Source organism: Coffea eugenioides, chromosome 7 (assembly GCF_003713205.1).
Source record: "Coffea eugenioides isolate CCC68of chromosome 7, Ceug_1.0, whole genome shotgun sequence".
In the NCBI taxonomy this organism is placed as follows: Eukaryota; Viridiplantae; Streptophyta; class Magnoliopsida; order Gentianales; family Rubiaceae; genus Coffea; species Coffea eugenioides.
In genome coordinates, this window is record NC_040041.1 from 37238266 (window position 1) to 37259759 (window position 21494).

A 21494-nucleotide genomic window follows, 5' to 3' on the forward strand; every position below is an offset into this window, starting at 1 on the left:
TAAGACTTATTTTAAGAAATTGACTTACTTTAATAAATCTTTTAAGAATTCATGACTTACTTGAAAAAGATGTAAGGTAATTGAAGTAAGGGACAAGAAAAGAGCAACTTTTGGAAGCAAAATAGCAACTTTTAGGTATGATGGTCATTTTTAGAGCAACTTTTAGGTAGGGAATATAACTTACGTCAACAACTCTTTTCAAGAATATGACTTACTTCAACAATTCTTTTCAAGAATACGTGACCTACTTGAAGAAGATGTAAGATTCTTTTTTTTATGTAAGATGCAAAACTTCTGCTTGATCCCTCAACTTGTTGGCTATAAATTGGTTGGCGGATAGCCTCGACTTATTTCAAGAAGTTATCCTCTTGTCTTACCGAAAATCGCATGTAATAGATTTTTGCCTAATTTTGGTCCATGTACATGTTGAGTTTATATTTCCTGCTCAATGTAGGCAAATTAAGATTGGTCTTGAATGATATCACGGCCTCTTTTTTTTTTTAGATTCACGCCCGACGCAGTTGCACAAATTACACGAAATGGAGTATGATGGTTATGTGAATGGTGGGGACTCATCTGATGATTCGGACTATGAGGAGCTCATGTTGGCCTTCGCTGCCTTTATCCTTGCTGGATTGGCCTTATTCGACCCGTACATCAACTTAGGGCAGCGGCGAAGAATTCGAGATGGTGCACAGTCGGGTGCTCAATATGTTATACAGCTGATAAACGGCCATCAAGACAGAATATTCGACAACCTTTGAATGGAAGCTCCCATTTTCCTCCAATTGTGTGATTTGTTGGTTCAGAGGGGCTATTGGGTGGCCCACCCGACACAACGGGTGGGAATTCATGAGTCCGTTGCTATATGCCTGCTGTGTTTGAATCATAATGAGCGACATAGGGCGCTTGCCGAGAGATTCCAACATTCTCCCGAGACAACGGACCGCCATCTACGACGCTGCCTTAGATCTCTCATTCGATTGGGACGCGACCTGGTCCGACCGGTGGATTATCACATAACCCATCCAAGAATACATAATAGTGCTTTGTTCTAGCCCTGGTTTAAGATTATGAGCTACTCTGTGAAATTATTATTTCATTATGCCTAACAGCTGTGACCAACTTATGGGAAGATTTTTTTTTTTTATTAGTATTGCGTTGGAGTGATTGACGGAACACGCGTTTCGGCCTGGTGTACAGCCGAAGACAGGGAACGTTACCGGAACAGGCATGGTAGCTTATCACAAAACGTTCTAACCGTGTGTGATCACAACATGAGATTCACTTATGTCAGGGTAGGGTGGAAGGGTAGCGCACACGATTCTAGAATCTTATAAGAAGTCATACAAGATCCTAATTGTGCCTTTCCGTGGCCACCAGCAGGTTAGTCCAGATTAAATCAAATAATTCCTTTTCTCATTGCGTCTTCAATGAGTTTTAAATATAATTTCATTATGCTAGGGAAGTATTACGCGGTGGACGCGACTGTTGACCTTGGTCAATCAATCCTTGGTTTTGATGATTATCAAACCAAAATGTAGATTTGGGCTAATGTTTTTATGTGAGCAATTTGTTAGAACAGATTCTTGTGGCACAAAAGAAGAAGCAAAAACAGGGCACTCATGTGGGACGTCCGAAAGGATGAAGAACATCAAGAAGGAAACTCTGTCGGACGCTCGTGAGGAAGCATCGGACGTCCGGAAGGATCGGACGCACGCCTCGGACGCACATCGATTTCATCGGACGTCCTAAAAATTCCACGAAGATTTGATAACTCTCTGGACGACGTTCGGACGCAGGGTTCGGACGTCCGACAGGTGGTTTGGACGCAGAGTTCGGACGTCCGACAGGTGGTTTGAACGTCCGACAGGCCAACGGCTAGTTTTGACAGCATTTAATATTTGACCGTTGGAGAGCCTTTTGGAGTCATTTCTCACCTTCTATAAACACCCCAAAGCACAAGAAGACAATGGACTTTTGCCAACACAAAATACAAGCTTACAAGTGAGATTTTTGAGTAGAAAGATTCTTTGTTGGTTGTATAAGGGGTTGGGAAGTTGGGTTGTGAGGTTGCTCAAGTGAAGGTTACTCTCTAGGAGGAGTAAAACCTTGGTGAAGGTGAACCTATCACTTGAAGTGGTAAAACCTTGGTGAAGGTTGCCTCATTTGTATAAAATAGTTCTTAATTGGGTGAGTGATCTTTCAAGTGTAGGTTGTTGAGGGTTAACTAGAATAGTTGTAAAATTCCTTGGCTCAACCAAAGAGTGTTTGGGGTGAGGAAGGAGTGAGCCTTCACTTGTACATCTTGGTTAGCATCGCCATCTATTGAAGAGGCTATTGGATTGATATTTGGTTTGCATTTCTTATCTTTTCTCTTTAATTAAGTTTTCTTTATTGTGCTTAAATTTGATATATCTTTGTGCATCATTGTGAAATTGTTTGTACTCATTGGGTTGCACCAGGACTTACAATTGGTATCAGAGCTTGGTCTCTTTTGATCAAGCTGAACCGCTCAGAGTAAAGATCATGGCAACCATAAAAGTTTCTTTTTTAGAAGGGCAATCTATTGATAGACCACCTATGTTTAATGGTTCTCATTTTAGCATGTGGAAACAAAGAATGATGATTTTCTTACAATCTGTTTATATTGAATTATGATATGTGGTAGAAGATGGTCCTTATGAAGCCAGAATAATTGACTCTACCACTAATTTGAGTAGATTAAAGACTAGACAAGAATTGAATGAAAAAGACAAGAGATACCTTTCTTTGAATGCCAAGGCCATGTGTATATTGTACAATGCATTAGATGTAAATGAATCTAGTAGGATTAAAGGTTGTAAATCAGCTAAAGATATTTGGGATAAATTGTGTGTATTTCATGAAGGTAACCAAGATATTAAAGAACAAAAGAAATCTTTGCTTGTTTCTCAATATGAATTTTTCAAAATGCATCCTCTTGAAAATGTTGATAAGATGTGTAGTAGATTTTGTGACATTATTCAAGATCTTAAATTGCTTGGAAAAGAATATTCTTTGGGTGAGAAAAATAGAAAGATTTTGAATGCCTTACCAAAAGAATGGGAAAACAAAATAAATGCTATAGAAGAGGCAAAGGATTTAAATTCTATGTCCATTGAATCTCTTGTGAATTCCCTAACCTCTTATGAATTAAAGCTGAAATTCAAAGTGCAAGAGGAAGAAAATGCAAGAATGTATAAGAGAGGCATAGCTTTTAAAGCATCTCAAGTGGGGGATAACCCATCCTTCATGGGTAATGAAAACATGGAAGTGGACAATGATATAACTCCTCACATCAAAAGTTTCAAGAAGATCTTCAACAAGAGAAGTTCAAGAGGAGATTGCAAAATTACATGGGATGAATGCAATTCAAAAAGAGAAAAAGAAGAGTTGGCACAAATGGCACTAATGGCCTTTGGAGAAGATGAGGTAAATTCTTATCACTCTTCTTGTGATGAAGATAATGAAGATGATGATGTAAAAATTCTTATGATTAAAATGCATAAAAGTTTGAGAAAATCTTATGCTAAAAATAAAGATTTGAAAACAAAAATAAATGATTTGTTGGAAGAAAACTCCAAACTTTTTCAAGAAAACAAATGTTTGAGAATGGAAAATGATGATTTAAAAAATCAAAAAAGTGTTTTTGATTGCAAAAATAATTTGAAAAAGAAGTTGGAAGAGAAAACAAAGTTTTATGAAAAAATGTTGGAGGAACAAAATTTGTTAAAGAAAAGAATTAATGACTTGAACGAGTTTCTCCAAAATGAAAAACAAAAGTTTTCTCAAATAAAAGAAAGCAAATCTTTTCAAGGCACAAATAAGTTTGCTATGATAAGAAGTAAGAAAATTAGTTGCATTAAATCCACCTATGTGCAAAATACTTCTATCATGTGTCACTTTTGTTGCAAATTTGGACATATGCAAAATGATTGCTATGTAAAGAAAAATATGAGAAAATGACATGAAATCCATGTGGATTGCTAGATCATGTCGTATTAACTCCCAAGGACCCTATAAAGAAAGGGTACCAAATGAAATTTCTCATATTTAGGTACATCATGAAGATTTGATCCAAGAAGTGCTAAATGGTTGTAAGTACTTTTGAAAATTTTGATATTCAATATGGTCTTGATTTGAAAAATAAAGGGGGAGTTTGTTTTTTTTTTGATTGATGCCAAAAGGGGGAGTAGGATTTATTGAAATTTCTTTGTATGTTGGCACTTTCTAAGGGGGAGCTTTAATTGAACTTATTTGATAAAAGAAATCTTCATTTTGTTTGTCATCATCAAAAAGGGGGAGATTGTTGACCTTGGTCGATCAATCCTTGGTTTTGATGATTAACAAACCAAAATGTAGATTTGGGCTAATATTTTTATGTGAGCAATTTGTTAGAACAGATTCTTGTGGCACAAAAGAAGAAGCAAAAACAGGGCACTCATGTGGGACGTCCGAAAGGAAGCTATCGGACGTCCGAAAGGATGAAGAACATCAAGAAGGAAACTCTGTCGGACGCTCGTGAGGAAGCATCGGACGTCCGGAAGGATCGGACGCACGCCTCGGACGCACATCGATTTCATCGGACGTCCTAAAAATTCCACGAAGATTTGATAACTCTCTGGACGACGTTCGGACGCAGGGTTCGGACGTCCGACAGGTGGTTTGGACGCAGGGTTCGGACGTCCGACAGGTGGTTCGGACGTCCGACAGGCCAACGGCTAGTTTTGACAGCATTTAATATTTGACCGTTGGAGAGCCTTTTGGAGCCATTTCTCACCTTCTATAAACACCCCAAAGCACAAGAAGACAATGGACTTTTGCCAACACAAAATACAAGCTTACAAGTGAGATTTTTGAGTAGAAAGATTCTTTGTTGGTTGTATAAGGGGTTGGGAAGTTGGGTTGTGAGGTTGCTCAAGTGAAGGTTACTCTCTAGGAGGAGTAAAACCTTGGTGAAGGTGAACCTATCACTTGAAGTGGTAAAACCTTGGTGAAGGTTGCCTCATTTGTATAAAATAGTTCTTAATTGGGTGAGTGATCTTTCAAGTGTAGGTTGTTGAGGGTTAACTAGAATAGTTGTAAAACTCCTTGGCTCAACCAAAGAGTGTTTGGGGTGAGGAAGGAGTGAGCCTTCACTTGTACATCTTGGTTAGCATCGCCATCTATTGAAGAGGCTATTGGATTGATATTTGGTTTGCATTTCTTATCTTTTCTCTTTAATTAAGTTTTCTTTATTGTGCTTAAATTTGATATATCTTTGTGCATCATTGTGAAATTGTTTGTACTCATTGGGTTGCACCAGGACTTACAGTGACTTACCAGAATATCGCAGGACTCATGGCTCCATTTAAAGATGCACGGGGAACCGCGCAAGAGCGGGCAGTGAGGACACTCTTCAACAAACGGCATGCATCGTTAAGAAACATTATAGAACGTACGTTTGGCGTCTTGAAGAAGCGGTTTCCAATACTTAAGGGTCTCATGCAGAAGTATATGATGGCTACTCAAAATAATATTGTCCTGGCTTGTTGTGCCTTGCATAACTTCATGCGCGAGTATGTTCCAAATGACGCATATTTTGTTGAAGAAGAAGCAGATATAGCATTGGCAGATAACATAAACCCCTTCAACCTAATGCCCGCAGCACAAGCTCCAGATATGTTGGCTGCAGGAATTGCTGAATGGAATTAAAGTAGGAGAGCAATAGCCGATATGATGTACTATCATCAACACCAGTAGAACATCTCCTGCCATTATTTGTTCAGATAGTACGCCCAATAAATTGTACACTTATGTCTCATCTATGTATTAAAAAATTGATAATTGTTTAAGTGCAAATGGCATTCAATATTTCAAACACAGAAGGAAAAAAAATTAAATGTTGTTTTTCAAAAACAGTGAATCCATACACGCTTGTTTTTCAAAAACACTTTGTTTTTGAAAAACAACTAATCCAAACAACATTGATTGTTTTCCAAAAAATGAATAGTGCTGTTTTTGTAAAATATCCCCAAAAACAGCATATCCAAATGGAGCCTTGGTTGTTTTTGAAAGACAAAAACAGTTTTTGCAAAAATTGACAATCCAAACAGAGCCTTAGTTATTGTAGTTATAACAATTATTTTTTGTTCATGCTTTCCTCAAATACCCCTTATTAATATTAGATCATTCGTTCAAAGTAAAAGGCATGTATTACTATATTGTTTTTTGAATTTAGAGCACTTTAGTTTCTTAATGCAAGAGTCAATCTGATGTGAGACGGATCTAGACAAACACCAAGTTTGGATGTTTTGCGGAACTTTGACCCTTCTAGAATCACGAGCCACGAACTAAGGAGATTCCTTAACCCACGACTAGCAAATTTAGTGAACCAAAAGTATGGATAGACGAACGCCACAATCAAGGAGACTACTTGATTGATAAGTTCAATGAACAGCTTGAGATTAATTCTCAAGTATTCAAAGGAAATTCTCTTGAGGCAAGAGAGAGTGAAATAACTCACATATATTTTATAAAATCTGAACTCCCCCCTAATGAATGAAAACCTAGGCTATATATAGCCTTACAAGACAAAACCCTAACTCGGCTAGGCTAGGCCTTTGGCCCGATTCCACTACTCAAATCCACTATCTAATGGTCAGCTTATAATTGATCCAATGAAAGCTTTAAGCTGGCCCAACATAACCCAATAAAAGCTAATTAACCAACTTAAGTTATAGTGAGCCTAGACTCTATAAATCGGATCCAACTCAACATGAGGTCTTGGACCGAATTTATTCCTAGCAAATAAAATAGGAATCTAGAAAATAAACTACTAACTATTACTAAAAGATTCAATCTCTTGCAGCCCAAAACATGGCCCATAAGCGGCCCATATTTCGTATCATTCCCCTCCTCTTGAAAAAGATTTGTCCTCAAATCGTGTTTGGAAATGAATGGTACTGCAAGAGTTGGCAGAATGAAACTTCAAATCTCCACATATTGGCTCTCTTAGAATGAATGATACTTGCATGCGTCATGATTATTGCAAGTCGGTGCACATGTCTCTTGGTAAGCTTGAAAATGCTCACAATCTGCCATGGGAAATTCAAGGCTTGACTCCAACCACTCCAAAGCTCTCTAATAATCCTTGTGTCATGAATGGTCGAATTTGGACCTACACAATAAATCACACGATTAGCATTTGTAGGTATAAAATCACTTGACAGCTTACCATTCACATTCACAAGATAAGGATCTTCATAGTGATGCTCAATCAGGTTAGAAAAGTCCCGGACATGATTTTGCAAAGTTACAAAATTCATTGCAAGTTGTTGTTGGTATGGCCTATCTTGTACAAAAGGAGCAAGATCGAGATAGGCAGCTTTTGAACCTTCAAATTGAAGAATAAAATCAGGTTGTAAGGAATTAGAATTTGGACCAATGAGGAAAGAATTATCACTAACAAAATAAGAAGGAAGTTTATAACAAGTTTCAAGTATAGAAACTCCCTTTGAAACTTTATTATTCCTCCCAACAAGCAAATCAGGCTCATGGTTGAAGTTGAACATCAATGGATGACAAAGAGATACAACACTTAAGATGCAAACTCCATGAAAAGTTTGATATTCACCAATGGATTTAGGCATAGAACATGCCAAGATCAACTCAATTTTTCCTTGCTTAACCTGCATAAAAGTAGAAACACTAAACAAAGTAGAGTTAAGATCGTTAGAAAAAACATATGATCTCACATCCTTTCTCACAATCAGCTTACTCTTAGAATTTTTAATCTCTTTCTCATGCTCAGTAGCTAACTTTTTCCCCTCATTATTCTCAACCTCTTTCTCCTTTTCAACTCCCTCGAATTTTACCTCTTCAGTCACAATTCTCTCATCCAGCTCTTTCTTCATACTATAACGCTCATGCTCACTCTTCATGTATGCTAGATCAATACAAAGTTGCTTAGAGTTAAGCGACACAAGCCTGGTACGACGGCCATTAAATGTGAAGGAATACTTATTAGTATATCCATCATATTTGACTTCTCGATTAAACATCCACCATTGTCCCAACAGCACATGCGTCACTTGAATGGGAACCACATCACACAACACCTCATCCACGTATTGACCAATACGAAAAGGAACAAGTGTGTGCTTAGTAATCCAAATATCACCACTATCACTTTGCAACTTGTAAGGTCGAAGATGATCAATGGTTGGAAGATTCAATTTCTCAACCAAGACAGTACTTGCGAGGTTAACTTCACAACCCTTATCAATGGCTAAGCTGCAAACCTTATCCTTGATGTGGCAACGTGTATAAAACCAATCATTTTTTTGAGCTTTGATGATTTCCAATTGCTCAGTTACCTCACGCAATGCCACAGTATTTACTCCTTTAGGCACAAGATGGTGAAGCTCCAGTTGAGCATTCGTTTGTCTCATACTTTTATTACCTGCAAAACTCAACAAAAATTAGTAGAACAGTCCTCACTCGCTCCCTTACGTGTTTTGCTCACTCTCGTGTTTTGCTCAAGTGTTTAAAAACACTCTAATGATCTCACCATTCACTTTCAAATCCCTTGATTGCCCCCTTGAAGAAATCAGAATTTTCCCTCAAGTAGTTCAACCAAACGTCAACCAAGTTTGTCCCCAAAAGTGGTGTATGAGAATCTGGAAAGGTCCTAAAAATGGATGAGAGAATTTTAGGAGAGTTTCCTAAAAAACGGATGAGAGAATTTAGGAAAGTTTCCAAAAAAATGGATGAGAGAGTTTAGGAAAATTTCCTAAAAATGTAGGAGAGAGAGTGTCCAAGTGAGTACGAAGAGTTATCCAAGTGCTTTACTTAGTTTCCTAATTGATTTTGGAAACAAGTTAGTTTTTGGAAACCCTTTGAAAAATCCTTTTTCCTCTTGAACAACTTTTGGTAACCTTCTTGAAACAACTTTTGGTAATCTTCTTGAAACAACTTTTGGTAACCTTCTTGAAACAACCTTTGGTAATTTTCTTGAAACAACTTTTGGTAACTTCCAAATTCTACTCCAAGAACGATTGCACAAATCAGATTTGGTTTCCTATTCAAAACAATTCGGTTGCCACTTTCTTTCCTTTCCTTTTTTTTTTCTTGCCAACCGATTCCTCTTTTCTTTCTTTTTCTTTTCGTTTTTGTTTTCTGTTTTTTTTTTCTTGACTACAACTATCGACCACGACACAAAACAAGGAAGTCCACAAATAATAACTACCAAGAACTCCAAGATCTTTCAAGAACTTTCAAGGAAGTTGTCAGGAACTTCAGAAATTTCAAGATTGTGATCAAGAATGCAAGAAGCTCAAGATTATTGTAAGTTCTCTTCAAGATTCACAAAATTCCAACAAGTTTTGCCAAAATTCAGATTTGAAAACCAAGTAAACAAGTTGGATAACCCAAACAACAAGGCTAGACAGATTGTAATCGGATGAACAGTGTCGGTGAACAGTAACGGGTGAACAGTAACGGTAAACAGTGTCGGTGAACAGTAACGGTGAACAGTACTGTGCGGACAGAAATTTTTTTTTTTTTTTTTTGTGTGAAAATAATCGGACTTGACACAATGAGAGACACAACCAGTTGTTGGGATGATTGGCGGAACTTTGACCCTTCTAGAATCACGAGCCACGAACTAAGGAGATTCCTTAACCCACGACTAGCCACTTTAGTGAACCAAAAGTATAGATAGAAGAACGCCACAATCAAGGAGACTACTTGATTGATAAGTTCGTTGAACAACTTGAGATTAATTCTCAAGTATTCAAAGGAAATTCTCTTGAGGCAAGAGAGAGTGAATAAACTCACGAATATTTTATAAAATCTGAACTCCCCCCTAATGAATGAAAACCTAGGCTATATATAGCCTTACAAGACAAAACCCTAACTCGGCTAGGCTAGGCCTTTGGCCCGATTCCACTACTCAAATCCACTATCTAATGGTCAGCTTATAATTGATCCAATGAAAGCTTTAAGCTGGCCCAACATAACCCAATAAAAGCTAATTAACCAACTTAAGTTATAGTGAGCCTAGACTCTATAAATCGGATCCAACTCAACATGAGGTCTTGGACCGAATTTATTCCTAGCAAATAAAATAGGAATCTAGAAAATAAACTACTAACTATTACTAAAAGATTCAATCTCTTGCAGCCCAAAACATGGCCCATAAGCGGCCCATATTTCGTATCACAATCTAATTCATGTTACATGTTTAACTAAAATGAATAACAAAAATAAAATTGACAAACAATCAAACATTTTAATTTGGAGCCATTAGAAGGTAACAAATATATTCTAAAATCTATAATAATAATGTACATTAAATATGGGTATGTTAGTAAAATAACTAACTAACTACTCTTTAAAAAAAGAAATAGGCTTATAATTTGGGACGGGCACAAAGGAAAGTGAGCCTATTTTTATGGGATAGAGAGAGTATTAAATACTGAGTCTCTGTTCCAAAAAAATAGCAAGCTTTTCTCGTTCTCTTTTACTATTTTTTTCCTTCAACTGCTTTAACAACTTATGTATTGCCTAGTTTTTCTTGGAATTCGAACTTTGACTTCCTCAATAAAATTCCGCCTTGATCTCGAAATATAATTGCTTAAATGTTGGAGAAATATTTATGATCTCTCTTGAAATTTATCGTCTCTTTTATCAATTGAATTAGTTTATGCTTCTTTCCTTTTGCCTATGTGTAAAGGCACATAAGTTTCTGTTCTTTTTCTTTCACTTCTTTGTTGAATTTTATTTCATTTTTTTATAGCAGAACTGAAAAGATTCTCAAAATAAAGTCAGAAGGGACAAACAGAGCCAACGTAAAGCAATTTGCATGTAGCACGAGATAATTCTTGGTTTTTGAATAAATGCCTACTTTGGTTGTTGTATTTTATATTAATGAATTAAGGAAAAATTGTTCCAAACACCCCTCACATTTTGTTCAATGAATTTTTTTGTCTTTTACTTTTAAAATGTTATTTTTACATCTTTACAAATTTAAATTAGCAAAATTTAGTTCCCGTGGCGACTTTTGATTGCGGCCTTAGGAGGGGTCTAGGGGGCGAAGGAAGGGAGGGGATGAGGAAGGAGGGTGAGAAGGAAAGAGAAGAAGAAGGAGAGGGAGGAGGAGGGAGTAAAGAGGAAGAGAAAGGAGGCAAAGGAGAAAGGAAGCGGAGAGAGAAGGGAGGAGGAGGTAACGGGTGGTGGCGATGGGTGATGGTAGTGGTGGTGGGTGGTGTAAACTTTTAAAAAATACCAAAAAAATTGTAAATTCTAAAAATATTCCAAAATACTTTAAAAAAACCTCCTAAAAATATCTCTAAAAACACCCTAAAAAACATTTACACTAAAGTTTTATATATATACAGGTACAGAAAAAAATATTTGAAAAACACCCACAAAAATAACTAATTCAAATAGAACCTTTCTTTTTTTGAAACAAATTCCTGAATCGTTAGTTAGCTAAAAAGAGATAAAGGAAAAAATGTTAGTTGCACGCAGAGCGTTGTAAACACTAAGGGAGTTTTCGTTTTCTCCCAATTCCAAGTGTTTGGAGTGCAAATTGGCCTGTGGATTTAGAGTTGAATTACAATTGTATATGGCCCAGTTTAAACTATTTTTCTTGAGACCTTGAAAAATTAGAAAGTTTTCAAAATGTCATGTTCTCTATTTTATTAATCTTCTTGGGATTAAATAACTTACATTGCACTGAACATCAGGATCACAAGCCTATATATTGTTAATCTTTTTTAAAAAAAAATTTTAACTTGGCAACTTCTCCAAATTTAAAGACTTGTTAATAAGACTAACAATTTTACTTCTTTTTTCATTTGAGATAATATGGGACAGCAAACCATCTAAATTTTTTTTCCTACATCCGTGGAGAAATAACAACAACCTACTTGTAAGATAAACACTGTGGAGGTGCAGAGACATATTAATTTCATAGTTACTCATCATACGATATCACACGAAATGCGTTCACATAATTTCTGCAGTAATTTAAGAATACATGTATTCATATATAAAAAATTCATTTATCTAATGCTAAGTCAAATAAAAAAGCTACAATTTCCTCTTATTTCATCCTTAATTTCCTAGTGTTTCTTTCCATAATTTGATGTTGGGAGGAAATTGCTTTATTGAACTGAAACTGTACGTCCCAGGCTTAAGTGAATATGCAAAAGAAATGTCAACCAAAAATATTTCAACCATTAAGTGGAAGAACACATTGATCACTCTCTAGTATACTAGCAGAAGAAATGTCAAGAACACATGGAAACCATATATATTTCAACCAAACATAATGTGTGAAAAAAAAAGAAAAAGAAATTCAGCACTTACTTTGGAGGGTGAATTCTCTGGGAACAGGTGACCGGTTGAATCTGCAGAAATTCCATTTATATGCTGAAGCTACATTAAAAAAAAACACTTTAAACTAAAAATAAAATAAAATTCAGCACTCACTTGAGCGAAAGTGAAACCTCTGGCAATAGCTGGTGATCTTGTGAATACGCAACAATTCCCAGTATACCATACACCTACCCATACAAAATCAAGTTTAAGAAAGAAAAAAGAACATTCTGATGATTTCAACCAAAATAAATAGAATTCTTATATGCAAGACTTTTTGCATGTGAAATGCTACACTAGGACATCCACAAGAGTGTAATCCATTTGTTGCATCATCATTTTATTATGCCTTTCTTTCATTACAACATCACTCATTATAGATTACACGCTACAAAGTATAATAGCATGAATCCACATCAAATCACACATTTATTTTAGTAATTCACAATACATGTCCCATAAATAAATAAATTTATTTATTTTCTAGAAATAATTTCATTATTTTTGGGAAATAATTTATTAACTTTTAGTGAAATTTTTACATTTCAAAATTTTTATTTTGGAAAAATAATGTTATTAATTCATAAAAGTCACATTATTTTTGGCTCTCAAAATTAATACATTGTTATTTTAAAAAAAATAATTAAGTAATCATTAAACAAATACCACGCTCTATTTAAGTAATTTAACTCCGTTACATAATTTGCATTAGAAGTAATATTACATAATAAATATTAATTTTTATTATCATTGCCTTCGAACCATTCCCAAATATTACAGTTGCAAAGATGGAATAGAAGAGTGAGAAATTGAAAAAATATTAATAATATATATAGATAAAATTTTGAGGATTGAAATCTAGAAAATATTACCGCTGCAATGCTGCCTTTATTTTGTTTTACCATTGCAAATTTGACAAAATGGACTGTAAAGCTTTTGAATAAAATGGACAAAATGGGTAAATATTTTGATCATTGAAAGCTTTGAGTATGGGTCCCATGGTGCTGCTTTGAATAATTGGTCAAATGGACAAAATTTTGATGATTGAAATCTAAAAAAAATATTACCATTCAATGTTGCCATTATTTTTTTTTTTTTTTGAAGGAAGCCATTATTTTGTTTTACCATTGCGAAATGGACAAAATGGACGTTTTGAAAGCTTTTGAATAAAATGGATAAAATGGGTAATATTTTGACAGTTGAAAGCTTTGAGTATGGGCCCAACAACTTTTGAGTGCCTTTCATTCGTGTAGTACTCGTTATACCCACAATGCTATGGAACACAATGCATGGGTGTAATAGAGTGTTTTTCAACTTCTATTGCACCCATTGTGATGCTCTTATAATAGACAAAGTAGTAGTAGTAGTAACAGGAAAATAATAGATACATACACTCCCATTAAAACAATAGTCCCTCTGAGTTTACAGATTTCCAACCCTGAGCTAATTTGCTAAAACTGAAAAGGGTCACTTTCCATGATCCATGGCTGCCATTACACAATTGTGTACAATTAAGTATAGAGGCCATTGGGCTTTTGGTCCAGCCGTCAAAGGTTTGGTGGTGCGGGAGGTTCGACCCATGCCTCTCACAAAAATTTGTCATAATATGTGACAGTTTTCAGTGGTCATTTTTGATAGAGTTTCTACTCACATAGGAATCCTATCGTTGCGAAAAAAAAAGTATAGAGATTTCTTTTTTGCATTTCTTCCAATTTCCAATTCTAGGTACACTTGATATATGCACATGATCCATGGCTGACAAATTTTGTATTGTTCCAAAATTATTAACTATGTTTTATGCATCGAACAAGTATTAAATTCTCCTAACCATTACTTGTTTGCATGTCTAAAACTTGGGATAAAAATACCTAAAACTTAGGGGTAAGAAAATAGAATAGCATAAGTTTGGGAGATTTCGTAAGTAAGGGTGTAAACTTTCAATGTGTTATGGTAACTTTTTTTATGTCCAAAAGTGTATTAAATAGCATTTGTTTGGGGCAATTGAGTTAAGAGTTGAGACCAATATAGTGATAATCTATTTTATTGGCTACATTATTACAAAAAGAGACATTAGTAAAATGACCGGCCGGGCACTAGCTACTCCTCGGGTCAAGGAGCATCCTGACAGATTATAAGGTGTTGGTAAATTATCGTAAATGTATTACAAAACAAAAGTGTAATTAACAAGCATTCTTCTAGGGTTCTAACACATCAACTAACAATTAATGTATATTATATATATTTTTTCCAAACTTTAGATTTTGTGCCAAATTTGTATTTCGGTAGTTATAAAGAAAGACAAATAAAATGAAGGGTTCATTACACACAAAAATGAGGTTATGGGATGAAGTTAGAATTAGGGTATACATTAGGAGATTAGTTGTAAATTATCCTAAAAAGATCATGTAGGTATATTTTAAAATTTCTTGTCTTAATTGCCAAGAAATAGTACCGAAAATTGTCCTGAAGAAATCATTAGCACATTGGTATAAACTTAGACAGTTTTGGATTGAATCTTATACAAATTTCATTATATAAGTTTACAATTCAAGTTTACACTCATTTTAAACGACTTTATACCAAAAGAGGTAAGAACTACAACAATCAGATTGAACTAAACAACTTCCAAATCTGAGACCCATTTTAAAGAAAAAGTATAGTTAATTTGAAAAAGTATATAAAATACAGGAGGTACAATAATTGTATTCACATGGAAAGTCAGATATAATTTTGGCATGTTAACAAGTATCCATGCCTGTTAGGACAAAAATCCCTATATTTAGACCCAATTCAAACGAGCTTTCGCCATGTAAAGACATTGGTTTTTGGAGAACTTTTAGATGTTATTATAGCAATAAAATTTTATTGAAAAAATTTTCCTTTTAAGATGAATTGAAATTGGAAATTGCTTAAGGATTAACCCAGATCTTCCTAATAAAGGAACCCAAAGCTTACTAAAAAAGGAAAGAAAAAAATAAGCCAGACCCAATAGAAAAGTTGCCAACAGATTATTCTTTGTGGAGTAACAAATGTTTTTAGTTTAAAAAAAAAAAAGTCAAACAGGATTCCAAGAAAAACAAGAAACCATCTATCCAGCTATTAGTAACAGATGTCTTCAAAAACTAAATATATTTCAAAGAGTAACAATAATATGACTTATGGTCCCAGAGTATTACTAATTTCTTAATCGGCTAATTTGGGAAGATTGCGATCATTAGTGAAACAAGAAAGAACTACAAGGATTCTTGCGTGCAATTTTGGGTTGAAGACAGGAGACTTGCTATGAAAAATGAGAATAAATCCTACCAGTGGATTTAGCAGAGTTAGATCATCTTTTCCGACTCCAAAATGAATCAACTCAACCGATGATTCCTTCAACATACAGAATATAAAAACAGCAGAGAAAATGGAATAATTAATCAACTTATTTCCTTTTTCTTTTTTGATTTCCTTGAATTTAAAAATACCTGTTGTTGAAGAGCACCGTAATCGGCTCTGTTTGAAGAAATTGACTGCAGAAGCTCCGGCAACCGGCAGGAACCAGCTTCGCCTCTACCCTAACAAACCGCTGCGTGGGATTTCTTTGAAAAATATACTACTACTGAATGTCTGAGACGAGATAGTTCACAGTAGCAGGCCTTCACTGTGTTGCCCACAAAACAAAAAGCAGAGGTTGTTTTTGCGAAGAATATTTATGCTTTTCACTTTTCTTGCCCCACAAGAATATTGATGCTGTCTTTTGCTTTTCCACATTTCAAACAGAGAGAGGCGGTGGTGCTTTTCAACAAGCCTTTGTCGCGTCCATTACCGAAGAAACACGAGTCGTTTCGTGGGCCTCAGAATAATTAGTGCTATTTGGGCAGGAGGGCAGGACCTTCAAATTTTAAAGGCTTTTTCAATTTCTTATTTAGAAAACACAAATTTCAATTGAGGATATTTTCACTAGAGCTGCAAACGAATCGACACACACGAACTCGAGCTAATAAAGCTGAACTTGACCCTAACTTCGATCTCGAGCTCAAAAATATTAAGTTCGTTAACTTGCGAGTTTGATTATATATATATATATATATATATATTTTTTTTTTTAATAGTAAAATTACATATATATCCCTTTATTTTATTATGTGTTAATACTAAGTTCGTTAGCTCGCGAACTTGATTATATATATATTTTTTATTTTAATAGTAAAATTACATATATATCCCTTATATTTTATTATTTGTTAAGAAAAATTATTATTTTTATTTATTTTTTAAAAACAAAATAATTATTTTTTTAAAATAAAATAATTATTTTTTATTTTTTTTAAGCTCGAGCTCAAACTTGACATTTGGAACTCATCGAATTAGAGTTCGAGTTCGAATTTCATAAAATTATAATATATATTTTATATATAATTATATATATGTATATAATTACATATTAATTTTTGTAACGAGTGGTAGGACGAGCCCCATTTCTAAACGGGAATCAGGTTTGGGGTTTATCTAAAACCTTCCAAGTTACTAGGGAATTGGAGAACTCCAAATTTTTAAATATGATTCCAAAATCCCAATTCCGATAATAGTAATTCAAACAACAATTATGGAGTTTATTTCAATTCTTCATTTCGAAACTCTCTTACCAAACGTCACCTAAGATAAATGAAGAAATGACAACAAAAGACTTAAAAATTTTAGTTGCGTCACAGCATTTGTAATATTCCTACTTTTTTGCAATTGTGCATGATACTTCTTTTACTTTGGACTATTAAACTTTTTTACTTTAGTAACCTTTTTTTTTTTTTTTTTGCTTGTTTAGTTTTTTTAGATTGGTAGCAATTTTTTTTTTTTGTCAAATGTCAACTTGTATATATCTGTTAGATTGGTAGCAATTGGCTCTCGCATATGTGGAGTAGTAATCCGTTTTGGTTCTTTTCTTTTTTGTCCATTTTTTTGGGTAAAATGATTTAAGGGCTAATTTTGTTTTCATCTTGTCATGAAAAGTTTTTTCTTTTTCTTTTTTTTTTTGCTTATGTGGAGTAGTAACTCGTTTTTGTTCTTTTTTTCTTGTATTTTTTGGTTAAATGATTTAAGAGTTTTTTTTTTTTTGGCTACAAGGGAGGGAGAGAGGGTGGGGGAGGATGCAGAGTGAAGGGAGAGAGGGTGGGCTAGGAGGGGGGGAAGGAGGACAAGCGAGGGGGAGACGAAAGGAGGAGGAGAAGAGAAAAGAGGGAGGATGAGAGAGAGGGTGAGAAAGGGAAAGGCAAAAAACAAATAAAGGAAAAAAGGTGGGGAGTGTGAGGTGCCAGCATGGGCGCCAATGGCAGTTTGGGAAAGGGGAAGGAGAGGGAGGAAAAGAAGATAGAAAAGAAAGGAAACAAGAGGAAAGAAAAATTAAAATAAGAAAGTATTTCACACATTCCCTAAACACTCAAATACACAAAAGTTTTATACAAATTCTGCAATAAATTGCATTAAAGTTTTATTCAAATTCTCAAAAAACACATCATCTAAGCGAATCCAATTTGCTATTTCTTGCGCCTCTTGGAATTTTCTTTGGAACATCAAAGTCTTAGCATTTTTGTAATTTCTGATTTCTTTAACCTGCAAGAGTGTTTTTAGAATTATTAGAAAGAGTTAATAAAAAGGAAAGTTAAAAGTATTGCAGAGGCAAAAGAAATATTTCTTTTCTATTATTCAGCTTTTCAACGTTTTGGACATGTTGTACCAAATTGCGATTCATTTGCATGGTACAATTGTACTATAAGAAGATATAAACCATACCTTTAAGTTTCAAAATGAACAACTGAGCCAAGCTCAGTGGCCACCAGGGAGAGACTTAAGTCCCTCCTTGTGCTATAGGTGAGAATTCAAACCATACTTAGAGCAAAAAAAATCTAAGAGTTGTGTTATAACACTCCCTTAGTCTAGTTGGATCTGTATATCCACTAGCCCCTAACACAAGCCTCCTTAGGTCTCCCTAGATTATGGTAGAATAGGTTATAAAATTGTATTTGTCGAAAAAAAAATTTAAGTTTCAAAATGTACATTAATGCATCATACCTTCCTTAGGTTCCCCCTCCCCCAACCGAAAAAAAAAAAATTTAAGTTTCAAAATGTACATTAATGCATCATACCTTGTTACTTTCGATTGGCATACATTAGTTCAAAGTTTGGTAGGGATACCAAAAAATAATTAAAAAATGAAAAAAAAAGCCAGAAAAAAATAAAAAGGAAAAAAATAAAAGAAAAAATGAAGAAAAAGAAAAATAAGAAAAGAATATCCTTTGTCATAATTAGTATTCCTTTGGGGTTTTATGGGTTTTCCGTGAGTTATTATTATCAATTAGGTAGCTAATGGTTGGAGCATGACTCCTCTTGTTCACAAAAGATATACTTGGTGCTTCAAAGTGTAATTCATTGAATCCTATTTGCAGAGAAGTCTTGGGAGTTACCTTCAGTTAGGGATTGTTTAGTGTTGTTCGCCACTAGTTCTAAGATTTGTCTTAAATTTCCAACTATCTTACCTTTGAGCCCTATTACATCAAAAAATTTAAAGTTCTTATGATTGATGTTATGCATGTTTTGAGGTAACGAAGAGTTAGATCCTTTATAAGCTTATGATAGCGCATTTTTATTGAATGAAACGTGACTTATGCATATGGTTGAGAAAGTGAGATTAACCTGTGAGGTCTATCACTTAGATTGGTTTTGTGCTTGAATGCATTTATTATGTTAAGAGATTCTTAGTTGTTTACCTAGTGTTGTACTACAGTTGTTTTGTGAGGGTAGCATGACTTCAATGTTTATGGAAGAGTTGAATTAGTTGTTGGGGGTATTGTGCTTAGGTCTTCTAGTTTGAGTTTGCCTGAGGACGCGCAAGGATTTGGTGTGGGGGAGAGCCTTACTCCCTCGTGAAGTAAGCATTTAATCCTGCACAAGGAGCGTAAAAGTGGTATAACAACATACTAGTGGAGGCATAGAAATACCTAGGAGAATATCAACAATTTCTGCCATTATTTGCTTTTCGTCCACCAGAGCAGAAGTAACTGATGACCTTGATAGCACTTTTAAAGCTTTCAAGACACGGACAGAAGGTACAAGGAATTGGTGATTAATAAGCTTAATCTTCGGTTCCAATTGAGAAATTTCAAATTAAACATAATTGCACTTGCGTTTTATACCAGAAAAATGTACACACGACCAAGGTGTTCGGTTATGAAAGCTAAAAATTTAGAATTAGTCAGGAGAACCATCAAGTGCATCTGCTTAACACCTTGCATTGTGGCAAAGCATAGGATATTTCTCTAGAAGTTTAAAATATAGATTACATCTTCGAAGACGGTCTCAGGTAAATCCTCCAACTTCTCCATGACGGAATCAATAGTTGTGTTTAGATCAGGCAGTAATCACCATTTCAGTAAGTGTTGGCCTAACAATCTCACCCCCCATTTCCAAATATCTGCATAAAAAAAAAAACCTATTATCATCCCTCATTTCACTGCGCCCTAAAAGTGACTCCAGATTGCCCATGAATTACACTTCGATGTTCAAATTTGGTTCCTATCTAAATTTCTGACTAGTTTTTTATCATAATCCACTACATGCCTTGCACATGATTATTCCTGAAGGGTAAAATTATCAAATCAAAATTTACATTGTCCAATCCATAGTCCTTTACATTTCACAAAATGAATTTTTTTGTCCTTCACATTTCACAAAATAAAATTTTTCATCCCTCATTGATCATGTGTATGAATAACTTTTTTTTTTAAATTCATATATATATATATATATATCTATTTGATTTCACTTGAACAATACAAATAGCATGTAATATATCTCTATTTGATTTCGCCTGAACATACTGTTCAGATGAAATTAAATAGATATATACAGGGGTTTAAAAAAATTTGTTATTTTTTCACTCATGTTCTTTTTTTCTTTTACTGGAAAATTAAAAACAAAGAAAACATTTAATCCTAAATATTATCAAGTGTTCATATCGAATTAATTTTTGACAAAAAAATAAAAGAAAAGTATGACAAAAAAAAGTAAGTGATTGACACTTTCAAATTTTAAAACGATTTGTTAGCATGACTATAGAATTCAAATTAGCACTGATTAATTAGATGGTCTTATTACACAACTCAATAAATGAATTATTACCAAAAGAAAAAAAAATACAAATATTGAATAGATATACATATATATATATATATATATATATATATATATACAGGTTTAAAACAAAATTGTTAGATTTAAACCCATATACATATACATATATATTGAATAATATGTGTACAACTATAATTAGTTTGTTTAGGTGAAATCAAATAGAGATATATTACATGCTATTCATACTGTTCAAGTGAAATCAAATAAATATATATTTGGATTAAAAAAAAACTATTCGTACACATGGTCAATGAGGGATGAAAAAATTTATTTTGTGAAATGTGAAGGGCAAAACAATTCATTTTGTGAAACGTAAAGAACTATAGATTGGATTATGTAAATTTTGATTTGATAATTTTACCCCTAAAAATGATCTTTCGGCCAAAAACTAGTCGAAAAGCTAGATAAGGACCAAATTTAACCAATGTGAATTTGTAAGTGACGTAAAATTACACTTTTAAAAGTGAGAGATGAAAAAAGTCATTTTATAAAATGTGAAAAACGTTTTGAATGATTTTCCCAAATTAAAACCTGAACAGACAATATGAATTTTAAAAAATTTCGATGCCACCAAGCAAATTAATAAATTTCTTCTTTGATAGGATTGCAGTTCACGGGTTGGATCGACTATCCTTTATTAGTTTGTTTATTGTGTGACCTTAAGGCATTATATAGGAAAAGCCTTATAAACATTAACAGAGTAGATTCTCAAACTTCGATCCAATTGGAAGAGACATTTATATAGAATCATAAGGATTTTAATTCAACGTTCTACTCCTACTTTTACATTGTGAGACAAATGGATCCTAAGGGGTCTAGGTTGTCATTGACTCTCTCTCTCTCTTCTTTTTTTCCATGAATGTGACACCGGCTAATATATACCTTATATTATGCGGAAGGGGTGATTAAAAAAGCGAACTTTATTCCCACTCCTATATTAT

General features: G+C 34.2%; 1 protein-coding gene across 1 annotated transcript; it reads right to left on the minus strand.

Annotated features, from left to right (window-relative positions):
- Positions 1 to 5821: 5821 nt before the first annotated feature.
- Positions 5822 to 19745, minus strand: LOC113777340. The gene is made up of 6 exons (XM_027322373.1): positions 19704 to 19745; positions 15855 to 15944; positions 12502 to 12575; positions 12379 to 12419; positions 6967 to 7180; positions 5822 to 5825 (listed from the first exon to the last, which is right to left on the minus strand). Exons 1-6 carry the CDS (start codon positions 19743 to 19745, stop codon positions 5822 to 5824), a joined length of 465 nt encoding a protein of 154 aa, XP_027178174.1.
- Between the last annotated feature and the right edge of the window lie 1749 nt (positions 19746 to 21494).